The sequence below is a fragment of the Nerophis ophidion genome, linkage group LG10 (assembly GCF_033978795.1).
Source record: "Nerophis ophidion isolate RoL-2023_Sa linkage group LG10, RoL_Noph_v1.0, whole genome shotgun sequence".
NCBI classification, from domain to species: Eukaryota; Metazoa; Chordata; class Actinopteri; order Syngnathiformes; family Syngnathidae; genus Nerophis; species Nerophis ophidion.
This window is the reverse complement of record NC_084620.1, coordinates 29,749,416-29,764,979: the sequence shown is the minus strand read 5'-3', so window position 1 is coordinate 29,764,979 and position 15,564 is coordinate 29,749,416. Positions and strand designations below refer to the sequence as shown.

The 15,564-nt window shown below is 42.2% G+C and overlaps 1 protein-coding gene across 3 annotated transcripts in view; it reads left to right on the top strand.

Moving 5' to 3' along the window:
- The window catches only part of LOC133560637 (astrocytic phosphoprotein PEA-15), a 44,479-nt gene that overhangs the window by 19,107 nt on the left and 9,808 nt on the right, over positions 1-15,564 (top strand). Inside the window, exon 1 of one of the 3 annotated variants that reach the window (XM_061913392.1) lies at positions 2,343-2,390. The exons of the other annotated variants lie outside the window; for them this stretch is intronic. Coding sequence (XP_061769376.1) covers positions 2,358-2,390 — 33 coding nt within the window. The 5' untranslated portion in view covers positions 2,343-2,357. Of the gene's footprint in view, positions 1-2,342; positions 2,391-15,564 lie in introns of those variants that run through there. 3 annotated transcript variants of the gene reach the window in all.

The following is a 15,564-nucleotide window of genomic DNA, read 5'->3' as shown; positions in this document are numbered from 1 at the left end:
ATTGTTGTCTCTGATAATATCATTAACTAACAACGTTTTAGGAGACAATGATCTTATGTTTAAAAAACCTATATTATAGGTAGTGGGCTGTTTTAGGGAGTTTTTGATCAAATTATCCGTAGTAGCAATATTAATAATGTTGTGTTTATTATGCCCGGTGCATTTAGTATAGTTACGACCATATCTAGGAATTGATACGACAGGAATTTTCCGATTGTTTGATTGTTGCTTTGATAAACTGCACGCATCATGGTTAGCCACCTCAGTAACGGGGATTTTCCGATTGTTTGTTTGTTGCTTTGATAAACTGCACGCATCATAGTTAGCCACCTCAGTAAAACACATGTCCAACTCTGAAACACTCAAAGCAGAAAAAACTTGTTCTAATTTAACTGACTCCTTACCCAGACCAGTAGTCTCGCATTTTCCATCTAAATCCGTCTTCGGGATGGAGGAAAGTGGTGTTCTGTGGGGATTAGCCTTCTGCTTTGTTTTTAGCCCCGCTCGGCATCCGCGTTTCCGATCACACCGCTGGCGTCTGCTCCGTAGACGGCCCCCGCTGCTACTATACTCCCCTGCTTCACAGGCCGCTGGATGTAGCCGCCGATGTATTCCCATGCTAGTTAGCAAGTCTAGCACGCCCGCGTCTATCAGTCCAAAACGGCCCGATGTGTCCACATCCAGAAGTGTCTGGCGGTCGTACGTGATCACGGAGTGACCACGATGTGAGCCAGCCATAAAGTTTGTGGAATTGTCCGGTATTTCTGCCAAATGTTCCATCTTTAGCAGCAGCTCCGCAATGTTGCAGCCCGTTCGGGCGCCGCCATCTTGGAATTGTGTGTCTCACATAGCTATGCTAGCGTTCCTAATGTTTGTGTCCTCCTGTTCTACTCCTTAATGGTACGTTAGTCCAATATACAGTGTTGGGCAAGCTATTTTGAAAATGTAGTCCGCTATGATACATTAAATGTAGCTTCACTACACTGAAGCTATTCACCAGAGTAATATAGCAGGCTAAGCTCCAATGAAAGGAATACAAGTAATTTAAATATATCAAAGCTCGACAGTAGCATAAACTGAAGTTGAGATGGAGATGGACTTTTTAAACCAGACCTGGGCAAATTAAGGCACAGGGGCCACATGCGGCCCATTAAGCTTTTAAATCTGGCCATGCGGACATTCCCAATTTTTTTTTTTTCAAATGACCGTAAGTCTTGAACTATTCAAAGTATTTCAATGGTTGGAATCTGCGCTTTTGTATGATATACTAGTTACTATGTGTAGAGGTTACCCTCTAGGGGGTTCCTCGGACCACCACACACTGCCACGAGAGCCTGGATTTCAGGGTACAACACTGTTTTATTTTCATAAATCGTGCAAGGATTTTGCTTTCCAGCTAAATGTATTTTTCTGAGTCCGTGTCCCTCTCTCTCTCTGGCTCCCAATCCAAATCCAACAATGCATCTCGCTCCGGCTGCTGCTAATAAAATGATTAGATAACAAGGCCCACCTGGGCCATCTACTCACCTGTCGCTGTCTTCAAGGCCGGTCCTGGCACACCCCGTACTGCGGCGGGCCCGCAGGCCACGCCCCCCTCCACCCTATGATAATCTACGTCACAGCACCTCAGACCAGGCACCAAGCAGTGAGGGTGCGTTTCCACAGAGTGATTTGTTTTTTACTTTCCGCATTCATATTTCGCTGTGTTTGTTGCATTTTGCTTAATTGTAAAATATGTGGATCAAGAGGGGGTGTGACATTCATATGTTGTCAATATTCACTGTTTTATCGCTTATAGTTAATATTGTAAATACCACATTCTTTATTTTCATGTACATTCTGGGTGTCTCTATCAGTAAACAAATTGAAAATGCCATTGATTGATTGATTGAAACTTTTATTAGTAGATTGCACAGTGTAGTACATATTCCGTACAATTGACCACTGAATGGTAACACCCGAATAAGTTTTTCAACTGGTTTAAGTCGGGGTCCACGAAAATGAATTCATGGTACAATCCTTTTTTTAAGGCGGTCTGTCATAACGTTTTTAAGCATTCAGACATTATTGTAAGGTTTTGTATTAGTGTTCCTAAAAATAGAGACACCGGCCCCCAGACACATTTATTTCTCTAAATTTGGCCCCCCAAGTCAAAATAATTGCCCAGGCCTGCTTTAAACCCTCATTTTATCCTCACGCGCAGCCCCTCCCCTCCTCGTCCTCATCCTCCCAGAGGCACTGGGATATTTTTATCCTCGGCGAAGCCGAAACGTTAATGAAGCGTCGACCTCACGTTTAGTGTAACACACGCTGACATTTGCATTTTGCTGTGCGTGTTATGTGGTCTTACGCTGAACATGTCCTCAGCAGGACGGAGGCTGCTCACCCAGGTATGACCGTTGAGCTCTTCCATCACTTGGTCCCCTTTGTCGGTTAGCATTTACTGCTAATGTGTATGACCTGCACCTTGTGTTGGTTGCATTAACATGAATTACCAGGTGCACTCACTGCTTCCTAAATTGCCTGGTGGCTTCATTGCTTTCTTGTGTTCTTTACTCATTTCAATTACCTGTGGTCTCTATAAAGCTGTTCGTCTTAGCTGGCCAGTACATCGGCAGTGTTCTGTTGACGTAATATTAACAAAAAGTCAAACTTTTTGACCATTTTCTTCTCACATGACTTGAGTCCCCGTTGTTTTCTAGCGTCAGTGTGGCCCGCTCATCAGGTGCTGAAGGTCACTAGCTCGCTTGCACTGTAGCTTAGCCGCATGAAGGATTTCAGTAGATTAATGAATTAGGGCTGATGGCGGTTGCGTGACTGCTCGCTGTCTTTGTCTGGCTTAGCCAGACTCCTGTCGCTGGGAGGTCATCCAGACGGGACTAAAAAGACTGCGGTCACGCTGCGGGCCAAAGTGGCCCAAATCGGAATCTAGTTTTTTCAAGCTGACTGTTTACACTGCAAGAAAAATGTGATTTAAATCACTCCAGTTAAAGCGCGCAAAGGCCCCAATGTGGCCCCAACGTGGCGTCAACGTCACTCCCATGCGCATTTTGATAACGCAAAAAAAAAAAATTATTACATTAAAAAAACATTTTTTTAATCATAAAGTCAAAACAATGGAAAGTTGACCGGATTCCGTAAATGAACAATGAAGTTGCTATTACTACTATCCATCCAGCCATCCATTTTCTACCGCTTATTTCCTTTTGGGGTAGGGGTGGGTGCTGGCACCTATCTCAGCTACAATCGGGTGGAAGGCGGGGTACACCCTGGACAAGTCGCCACCTTATCGCAGGGCCAACACAGATAGACAGACAACATTCACACACTAGGGCTGATTTAGTGTTGCCAGTCAACCTATCCCCAGGTGCATATCTTTGGAAGTGGGAGAAAGCCGGAGTACCCGGAGGGAACCCACGCATTCACGGGGAGAGCATGCAAACTCCACACAGAAAGATCCCGAGCCTGGGATTGAACCCAGGACTGCAGACTACTACTACTGTTATACATTCCCTTTGTCAGTGATGAAGATAGAAGATAAAGATCCCCATTTAATATGTTAATTGTTCAACATAATTGATTAAATTATTATTGACGTAAACAAGTTAATAATTTAGTCATGCACTAATAAGTTGAGTCTGTTTGAGTCAGGCAGTTTACCGGGCAGCTATGTTTACTTTCCTTGAGTCAGTGTTGTTGAACAATGTTCATGTGAGAGTGTACTTAGCTGCTGCTGCTAAAAAGTTACAAATAAAGAAGAAGTTGAAACGTAAAACAGTGTCCTCATTCCCTAACTGGAGTTAGGGAATGAGGACAAGGGACTTTTTACCCGCTCACGGGTGAAGAGTCCCAGCACAACAACAGCACCAGTTTATCCACATAATTCTTTAATACCTACTTTGCCACAACTTAAATATTAGTTTTTAAAGTAGTATAATATTTGAATGGTTATTAAGGTTGTACGGTATACCGGTATTAGTATCGTACCGCGGTACTAATAAATCATATTCGGTACTATACCGCCTCTGAAAAGTACCGGTCCGTGGCTCAGTAGTACAACAACAACAAGGTGTCCCGTGAAAAAAAGTACGACCGGAACTCTCTAATAACTAAAGTTCCGTGGGTGAATTATGTAAACCAACTACACTGGTAGTTTTTAGCGCTTCCGTAGCGAGTTGACTGACAGATATAGGTTAGAACTTAACGCTACTTTATATCAGAAATGGAAACAGCAGAGAATGGATTCCCCATAACAAGAAGATAGAGACATTGGTGTTGCCACGGACTACAAAGGCGGACATGCGCAAATTTTCAGGACTTATGCAGATCCCAAATACACATCACCAGGTACCAGAAGGTAAGAAAAGTTGGTTTCGCATAACATTGCGAAAGAAAAGGCCCGATAAAATGTGTGCTAATAGGTGCCATTTGGCAGTCCTTATAGACACAACATACTAATACTCGTATGTTGAAGAGTATGTCTGATTACTGTATTCGTAACACGTCGACAATTCATCAAGCGGTGCGGCTTCATTGTTTTTTGAGCTCTGTGTGTAATGTTCTATATTCTCAATGGAAAATTTAAAGTTTTGATGTTGTTTACTGGTGTCCTATTGCAGTCTACACATATTTATTTTGTGTGACTGCCATCTACTGGTTACACTTATCATCACACCATATACCAAATAAAATAGCTTCAAGGTCGGTAAGAACAACCAAAATGATTCCGTACATTAGGCACACCGGTTTATAAGTCGCACTGTCGATTTTTAAGAAAATTCAAGGATTTTAAGTGCGCCTTATAATCCGAAAAACACGGTACGTAACATGTAAGCAAATACACCGCAGCATAGAAATCTTTTCCGGCCTTTCAACAACAACTATTTCTTCAAAATAAAAGTATATAAATATCTTCATTCATTATATATAGCCTATAATTTACGCACTATCGACTACCACCCTCTACCATCCTAGTCACGTCCGTTGTGTTCTTGGGCAAGACACTTCACCCTTACTCCTGATGGGTCCTGGTGTGTGAATGTATGTGTGAATGGGCGAATGTGGAAATACTGTCAAAGCGCTTTGGGCTCCTTAAAAAGGGGTAGAAAAGCGCTGTACAAGTACAACCCATTTACCATAATAATGCACTGAAAATTCGGCCACCGAAAAAATACTTACCGGGTGCTGTGATGACGTTTCCACTTCCGCTTGCTGCTCACATCTTTTCCTGCGCACACGAAGGACGTAGCTCGACCAAATTTTAATTTAATAAGTTTTAATTTTCCTGAAGGAATCAATAAAGTACTATCTATCTATCTAAATATAACATAAAAGTCGCAATCCAGTCGCATTCAGGTTGCATTTCCGTTTAGACTGCAATCAAAATCACATATGAAAAGATCAGATTCCAATCGGATTCGGACTGCCTCTTGATGTGGCCCAAATCTAATGTCAAAAGATCAGATTTGAAGCACTTTGGAGCATTGAAACTGGTAAAAATGTTTTGATCCGTGTCACTTAAGGGCAAAAAATTCATATTTGGTGTGCAGTGTAAACAGGGCCAACGAGACTCTGGTGATCATTGTCTCTTGGTGTGCTGACAATCCAAGATGGATGGTGTTTGCATCCTGGATCAGGGATACAAGAATAGAAGTGATGCTGATGCATGCACAAGCACATCAATGAAGACGAGCTTTTCGCGCCTGAGGGGAGGAAAATGTTAAACAAAGCCGACCGGATTAGCTCCACTCTTAAATTCTGCTGCTATCTTTCTCTTCCTAAATGCCATCCAGGAAGTGTATCGTGTTGGCAGGAAGTGTTCCAGCGGGTTTCAGTGCTCAACTGTTCCAGTCTAGAACCTTCTCTTTGTTTTTTCCTCCGCTTTTCTCTCGCCCTCCCACTGCCTGGCCGACCTTTGCCCTCTGGCTTCACGCAAGCTTGCGCCAACAAATATGTTTGCTATCTGCATGCAAGACGCATCCATGAGGCGCCCACAGAGTGTGTGTGTGTGTGCGTGTGTGTGTATAACTTCCCCCACCCCACACAAACACACACACACACACACACACTCCCTGCAGACGCTGTGTGCAGTAGCTCGAAATTAAATGGGAGAAACATATGTGAACGGTTTTAAAAACAGCATACACACTGTAGGCGGTTTTGCACATCCTGCACTTCAACTTCAAATCTGCTCCAGTGCGCCCTCCAGGGGTGGCAGACTGAATGTACTCCACAATGTGAGTTACCTCATTTTTACACTTCTGATTATGCAAAACTGACTTTTGAATAATATTCTACCTGTCCCTCTGGACCATTATTAGCCCCAAACATGAGGAAAATCGACCATATTCCCCACTTTTTGCTGCACTTTTCAGAGAAGAGGATGTGCCTCACAATACAGAGGTCCTGGGTTCAATCCCGGGGCGCGTTGTCTTTCTGTGCGGAGTTTTCATTTTCTCCCCGTGACTGCGTGGGTTCCCTCCGGGTACTTCGGCTTCCTCCCACCACCAAAACCATGCACCTGGGGATAGGTTGATTGGCAACACTAAATCGGCCCTAGTGTGTGAATGTGAGTTTGAATGTTGTCTGTCTATCTGTGTTGGCCCTGCGATGAGGTGGCGACTTGTCCACGGTGGACACCGCCTTCCGCCCGAATGCAGCTGAGATAGGCTCCAGAACCCCCTGCTGCCCTGAAAGGTACAAGCGTTAGAAAATGGATTGGATTGGATTGGATCAACAAACTCAAGCTTTTGAAGGTGCAGCTTTTCATGACTTCCTTCCTTGCGATACCGCCTTTGACTTGTGTAAACACCCACCTTTATTGTAAAAAAACAGGCTTCACTACACATTTTAAAATAAAGTCTGGACTACTATCCCTCAGTCAGCTATGGCCGCTTGAAGTTTGATAATGTTTTTCTTAAAGGCCTACTGAAACCCATTACTACCGACCACACAGTCTGATAGTTTATATATCAATGATGAAATATTAACATTGCAACACATGCCAATAGGGCCTTTTTAGTTTACTAAATTGCAATTTTAAATTTCCCGCGAAGTGTCCTGTTGAAAACGTCGCGGAATGCTGACGTGTACGCGTGACGTCACGGACTGTTAGGAAATATGAGCGCTGCTCACACACACAGCTAAAAGTCGTCTGCTTTAACCGGATAATTACACAGTATTTTGGACATCTGTGTTGCTGAATCTTTTGCAATTTGTTCAATTAATAATGGAGAATTCAAAGTAGAAAGATGGAGTTGGGAAGCTTTAGCCTTTAGCCACACAAACACACGGTGATTCCTTGTTTAAAATACCCGGAGGTGAAACTTTACTCTGGATCAGAGCGGTCAAGCGAACATGGATCCCGACCAAATGTCAACCAGCAGTTTTCGGTGAGAAAATTGTGGTAATAAGTCGCCACTTACTGGAGATCAGCTGAGCTTGTGCCGTCCGTACAGCTGCCGTCGACTTCCATCAGACACTGGCAGCAATACACCCGAGGATACACCATTCCAAATATCAAGTACTATTAAACTATCTAAAACACTAGCAACACAACAGAAAGATCAAGGGATTTCCCAGAATTATCCTAGTAAATGTGTCTAAAAACATCTGAATCCGTCCCATTGCAATCACGTTTTTTTTTAACTTTATTTTTTTTATTTTTTTATTTTTTTTCTTGTCCGTTGCTATCAATATTCTCAAACACGAATCTTTCATCCTCGCTCAAATTGATAGGGAAATTGTCGTTTTCTCGGTGCGAATAGCTCTTTTTGTTGGAGGCTCCCATTAAAAACAATGTGAGGATGTGAGGAGCCATCAACGGGTGACGTCATCGTCTGCGACTTCCGGTAAAGGCACGGCTTTTCTGTTAGCGACCAAAAGTTGCGAACTTTATCGTCGATGTTCTCTACTGAATCCTTTCAGCAAAAATATGGCAATATCGCAAAATGATCAAGTATGACACATAGAATGGACCTGCTATCCCCGTTTGAATAAGAATATCTAATTTCAGTAGGCCTTTAAGCAAAAAGGTTAACCTCGCATGAAGTTTCCATTAAAATAAGTGTATTGTCAGCACTCCACTCCTTAAAGGGGAACATTATCACAATTTCAACAGGGTTAAAAACAATGTGTGACTATCCATTTCCCTGTGACGTCATACAGTGCTGCCAATGTAAACAAACAATGGCAGATACCACAGCAAGATATAGCGACATTAGCTCGTATTCAGACTCGTATTTCAGCGGTTTAAGCGATTCAACAGATTACGCATGTATTGAAACGGATGGTTGTAGTATGAAAGTATTGAAGAAGAAACTGAAGCTATTGAGCGAATAGCTATTGACGCTATTCATAGCCATAGCATGGCCGAATAGCTGCGTTAGCATCGCCGGTAAAGTGTGCGGACCAAACGATCAGGACTTTCGCATCTCTTGACACTGGAGCAACTTAAATCCGTCGATTGGTAAGTGTTTTTTTCGCATTAAATGTGGGTGGAAGGAAACGTAATATAGTTGCAACTGCATCTGCAGGTTATCCATACATTTCTGTGCCATGTCTGTCATCGCCAGTAAATAGCATGTTAGTGTCGATTAGCGTAGCATGTTACCATCGATTAGCTGGCAGTCACGCCGCAACCAAATATGTCTGATTGGCACATAAGTCAACATCAACAAAACTCACCTTTGTGATTTCGTTGACTTTATCGTTGCAAATGCATCTGTAGGTTATCCATACATCTCTGTGCCATGTCTGTCATCGCCGGTAAAATGTGGAGACACTTTGGTACATTCAATGGGGGTCTGGCGGCAGACACTTTCGCGTTTTCGGGCCAGTGGTGCAACATGAATCCCTCCTTGTTAGTGTTGTTACACCCTCCGACAACACACCGACGAGGCATGATGTCTCCAAGGTTCCAAAAAATAGTCAAAAATACGGAAAATAACAGCTGAGACCCGGTGTTGTAATGTGTTGAAAATGAAAATGGTGGCTGTATTACCTCGGAGACATCACGTTCTGACGTCATCACCACATGAGCGATAAACAGAAAGGCGTTTAATTCGCCAAAATTCACCCATTTAGAGTTCGGAAATCGGTTAAAAAAATATATGGTCTTTTTTCTGCACCATCAAGGTATATATTGACGCTTACATAGGTCTGTTGATAATGTTCCCCTTTAATGTTACATTGGGGATAGGTTGATTGGCAACACTAAATTGGCCCTAGTGTGTGAATGTGAGTGTGAATGTTGTCTGTCTATCTGTGTTGGCCCTGCGATGAGGTAGCGACTTGTCCAGGGTGCACTCCGCCTTCCGCCCGATTGTAGCTGTAATAGGCACCAGCACACCCCGCGACCCCAAAGGGAATAAGCGGTACGAAATGGATGGATGGATGGATGTTCAAGTATGGCGTCTATTATGTTGGACAAGTGGAGAGTTACAGTGTGTGTATACATCAGAAGTGGATTAAGTGCACAACTACCCTTGAGAAAACTGAGGGCATGTCCTCGGTATTTTCTCTAAGTGACAAAGAGAAGATGATATAATTGACTGCAGATGTACTTTGTGCAGCACGTCGTGCACGCTGCGGTAAATCATCTCCTTCCAATATCTGATCTTTTGTCATCCACAACCCGCGACAACTCCAACAACGTAACGTCATGAAGTCCACTTTTACTTTAAAGATCATCAGATCAGAAATAAATGTGTTGTCAACACAACATTTCCATAAAATCCTACTGACTGATGTTGGTTTCCCCTAAATGAAATTGATGTGAAACGCTGTCGGCATAATGACATTGTCGTGTCAGTCAGGTGCCGCCTCACCATAGGGCGTCTCGATCCGGGGGGATGGGGGGGTTTTGTGAAGAAGCACATCCATCCATCCATTTTTTACTGCTTGTCATGTTCAAATGTAAATTATTGAATGACAGGGAGCTTCATATAAAATTAGAATATGTTTATAAATATTAATCATTTACTTAATCAATAATATGACTCCCAAGCGCGGCCATCGCTGCTGCTCACTGCTCCCCTCACGACCCCGGGGGTGGAACAAGGGGATGGGTCCAACGCGGAGGGTTATTTCACCACACCAAGTGTGTGTGTGACTATCGGTGGTACTCTAACTTGAACTAACTTTAATTTACTTACGGTGGCTCCGTGGCAGATGTCAGTAATACTTGCTCTACAAAATAATAGGTCTTGTGTTCGAAACCTGGTCACAGTGAAAGGTTTTGTTACGGTATTTAAATTTATGATTTAATCCATCCATCCATGTTCTACCGCTTTGTCTCTTTTGGGGTCACGGGGGATGCTGGAGCCTATCTCAGCTGCGATTTAATGATGATAAAATGATGCAATATACATATTATATATTATTATACATATGCATTAGGTCAGAAAAAACACAGAGGCTATATCATCCCGACAAGCCTGTTTTGCAGGTTTCCCTGCTCGTCAGGATATTTTTGTAAAAACAGTATATAAATAATATAATATATACAAATTTATTAAAATCCTTTGACGAGCAGGGAAACCTGCAAAACTGGCTTGTCGGGATGATATAGCCTCCGTGTTTTTTCTGACATAACGTATATTCCGCTCTACCCCGGTATTGAGCACTGTTTAACAGATAAACCACAAAAACCTTGTCTATTTTATTATATGTAAATAATTCAAGTATTTGTTGAGGTAGAATTATCACCTTATATTACCTAAAATATTTGACAATCAGCATGATATTGTAACAGTCCACTTTTTTTTTTATTATGTGGTGCTGGGATACCCATGATTTCAGCCTTTCAATGCTCCTCTTTGACCACCATTTTTTTAACCTCAGTATTTGTTAAATCCTAGTTATGGCCCTGAACAGCACTATTTGGAGACACACATTTTTTGGGACAAGTGCATTGACAAACACAGCTCATTTGCATTAAAGCCACAGACACGAAAAAACGGCGTGTTCCCAGCTTCTGAAAAACACTTTAAACTGTCCAGCGTAAAGCGTCAAGACGAAATTTTGGACAACATGCGCCAAACACAATATTATCCCACCTCTGAAAGTAGAAAAAAAAATACAATGTGGGGCCTTGAACAAACCCTAACTCCAAGGCCATTTTAGCAATAACAATAATGGAAAAAAGGCTAAAAATATCAACTTTAAAACTGCATGCATTTGTGCGGTGGTGTGCCATCAGAGCAAGCAAGGCCTTCTCTGCTGGCCTAACATAACCAGGAATCATGATCATAATTAAAGATCAATTTATTTTTTATTTACAAACGTACTTTTCCTAAATATCAAATAGTATTCATGTTCTCGTCATGTCACATTATGCTCGTTCAAGTGCTGTTGTTTTAAGTTTTAGTTTGTATCCAATCAGAATTCAGCTATCTTATGTTACCATGCAGTACAAAATCTGCCAGACACCTTCAAAATCAACAATGTGGTCGTCTGTGCACTGTAAGTGAACAGGGACATACAGTTGATAGACAGTTGCGATAGCCAATCAGATCGCGCGTCGTTGTCAGTAAGGCCTTCTCCATGGCCTCTCGTTGAACGTGACATTTACGCGTCCTGTGATTGGATACTCATCGGGACCGTTAGCGGATGAATATGAGAACACATAGAGTTAATAGACAGTTGTGAAAGCCAATCAGATCGCAAGTTTTTGACAGAAGATGTTCTGTTACAACTAAAATTTGTAAACTCTTGTTGTTAAAGTGTGTCATGCTTGTCATTTAATTAACATTGTTACATGTGTGTTTGTTGCCATCATGTGGTCAGGGCAGTTAATATATATTTGAGAAGTGTGTACTTTGAATCAAACTTTATTGACCATAAGCCAAGCAGAGAAATTTACAGTATACAGTATGTTTTAATTGCCAAAGCGTTTTAATAGATTTTTAAATGCGCCAGGAAATAACTCGTTTTGTGCACTGTTGATGTGTTTCAATGCTCAGTGGTGCGTAACTGTGTTCCTGTATAGTATTTCTCCAGCAATGGTCATGTGGTGACATCAATTATGGTAAATTGAGAGGTAATCATTGAAGTCGGACATCACTGAAGGACGCACAGCCCGCCACTGCCTTTGTGGCCCAGAAAGAGACATGAGTCTATTTTTGTTGCCATGGTGATGGCCACTTCGTACGTTCATGTTGATAGGACAATGACTGGAGATGAGTGTGTGCCCTCAAAAAGCTTTTTAATCCTCATTTTCTAATCCTAACATCACCTCTCTCTCTCTCTCTCTCTCTCTCTCTCTCTCTCTCTCTCTCTCTCTCTCTCTCTCATTCATATATATATATATATATATATATATATATATATATACATATAGTATATAAATAATATAATTTATACAAAAGTATTGTGAAAACAGGTCCATCAAAGGAGCAAAAAAGCCATTTTTCATGGCACAGATGTGTGCAACTCTTGCTTTCTCCACCATGAGAAGTGGGCCATTGGCCTACATTCTCCTACACAGATTAGCGCTTCTTCCTTTCTCGCTTTCTGCCGCCTTTTGAGCTGATAGGCGCTGGCAGCCCTTGTCGCCTCTTTGGACGACACGGTGGACCTCCGCGTCTAATAATCCCTTTCACCTGTCCCACTCTTCACCGTGCAATGGCCGTATTGACCTTTTGGCACATGTGTACTCCCATAGTTGCCCCTGGTGAGGAAGAAAGTGTTGTCATAACAAAGAGTGTTAAAGGGGAAGCGTTGTGATGGTAACCTCAGACAAAATAATATAATGTTGGCGCGAGTTGAACTAGTAGAGCGCAGGACGCCGGGCTTTTGCACACAGCAGATGGCAGCATAAAATTAATGTGCCTTTGCCAAATGTAACATCTGCTCTCAAAAAGTTATTTATTTGCTTCAGTTTAAGCTAGCTTTGACCTGAGATGAGTATGTCACTCACATCCTTAATGGCTGCCACGGCAACGCATGTGATCAGAGACAAAAATAGCATCCTGTCAGATTGCCAAGTTACAAAAGACGCCATTGTCTCCTTCTTCCCTCCATCAGAAAATGTTTTTTTTTTAGCTGTGATTCAGTTGCCATGGTGACAACTGAAGCCTGATATCCACGCACAGCCTAGTGCGGTGTGGGCTTTTATTCTGAAAGGGGTGGGAACTCTGCCCTGACTGTTGCTAGGTAACAGTCTCCGGGGCCTCAAAGCAATGCCAGGCCTGGTCTCCATGGTTACTAACGCCAGTGTGAATGGACTTGTTGGTCATCAGTGTTGGAATTGAAGTAGAGTACTTATTATTGTTTATTATTGAATGAAATAAAATGTTGAAATTTTTTAAATAATAATTGTGTGCAACAAAGTTGAATATCATGTTAAAGCATAAGATGGGGCAACGAGAGAAGCACTCGGAGAATGCAGACCTCTGCCAAGCCTGATCTCCCATAGCAAAGAATCCTATTAAAAAAAATGTAAATCCAGACAGTGGTTAGGAGCACTCCCAACATCTAATCACTTGTACCTCATCCCACTTCTGATATTTCCTGTAAGTTTAGTTAAAATCCGGCCATAATGTTTTGAGCATTGTTGCTGACCACGTTCCTAAGGTAGGTAGGTAGGTCTTTGTCATTGCACCAAGTACAACGAAACTTTGTTTTCAGCACAAACCTGTTTAACATTAGACAAACAAACAGTGTACAGGGTTACAGAACAAGAAAGCTGATGGGTCGCCATAAGGCGCCCCGTAAAAGATGGGAAAAAGGTAAACGCTGGGGAAGGATGAGTAAAAAAATACAATCCAGACTGGGCTCCTAAGGGGGCCCAGTTCGGAGTGGGAAAAAACCTCCTTAGCAAAGCACATATACATATTACAACATACATCTCGAGATATTTAGCAACCGAGGGAAGGTAGTTCAAGGTCATGGTGGTAGGCTACAGCTCTCAGGCGCTGACCATCCATTCATAACCCCTACGAGATTGCGTCGAAGGCGTTGGATTGGGGGACAGGAGGGTGTATGTGTGGCGAATATTTTTTTTTGTGGATGTGTGTGTGTGTGTGTGTGTGTGTGTGTGTGTGTGTATAAGCCCATAGTGCGTCTCTGTTCCGCGGCCTTGATGTATTTGCCGTCGCTAGTCCAAAGTTCACAACAACAGGTGTGTGTCCATGAGAGACTAAAAAGGGAGTTTGTTGTGTCATCCTGCAGTGATCTTTGGGAGAGTCTCAAAGCCAGGGAAATAATCCAAGTTAAAATGATTTGTATGCAAGTGAAAATAAAATTTGCTTTTCACTCTAAAATTGTCTATGACTGGTCCTCAAAAACTGTGGGGTAAACAGTCCGATGTAATCCACAGTTCTTCCCGCGTCCTCGACAGAAAAGGGTCGCCAGGCACGCAGCCCTCCTTCTTCTCCCAAGAGTCCGTTGTGTGTCCAGCAACAACCGCTTTGTCACGACAGCAGGTTCCCCCAAACCCAAGATCTTGTCAATTTTGCTGAGGCCAGTTAAATAGTTCCAATGTTTAGATTTGGAGAGCAGTGCAAAAAGAGGCAACAAGAAAGTTAAGACAAGACAAAACAAAGAAGTAAGCAGGAGAGATAAGGGAGAGGAAAGGGGAGCGTCCACCCTCGTTGAGTGCCAGACAGAAAGAGGCACCACCTCCCGGTGGTGGTTATTAATCAAAGGATAAATAGAAAAAATTGCCACGCTTGTGGTTGTTTGTTTTCTTTGTCTAACACTTCCAAACCGGCTAAGAGAGGGTTCACTCTTTGCATCAGTCTCATCAACTGGGCGTGTTTGTACACTAGCAGAAAGAGTAAACGTATTGAACTCTTTAATCAGTCGTGCACTCCCTGTCTCTGTGTGTAGAGGTGGGGTCTGCTGGCATAAACACACGTGTAGAGAAGTTCAATAAAGTAACATGGGAGAAAGGATTCAGACATCTTTTTATCCCATTCCTTACATTTCCTGAAAGTTTCATTCAAATTCATCCAAAACTGTTTGAGTTATGCTGCTTACTACATAACAAACAAGCAGACAAAATTTGACATAACCTCCTGTCTGAGTAAGTATGTAAACTAATAACATAGTGACTTTAATATTGTATCTAAATTGTTCGAATAGTATTACTAATTATAAATAAATTAATATAGAATTAAGTCGAACTTCATACCACACTTGATTTTAAAACACAACAATAAAAATAAAATAAACTATGGAATATTTTTATGTTGAATACCCATTTTTTAATATTAGAAAGTGGTTTAACTCATAATAATGCAAAAACCTGTTCCTATTTTTTTTAATATATTTTGTCTACCTAAGCTATGCTCCTTCATTGCTAAGTGTGTGCTTTAAGTGCATGCATCTTTGCACGCACAGAGTAGACAAAAGTGTGTTTGTGTGCATGGGAGTGTAAAGCACACTAGCTCGCTTATGTGTGGACGCAGTGTCACGCTCGTCCCCGATTGAGGTGCGGGGGTGCGGCCTGCCCTGGGGTGGGGGTGTCTGCCTCTTGTACCATAATTGCATTTTCTAAATGCACTGCCTTGTGGTGCTTCGATTTACTCTGTTCATTGTTGTCCTCTCCTTGTGCCCCAA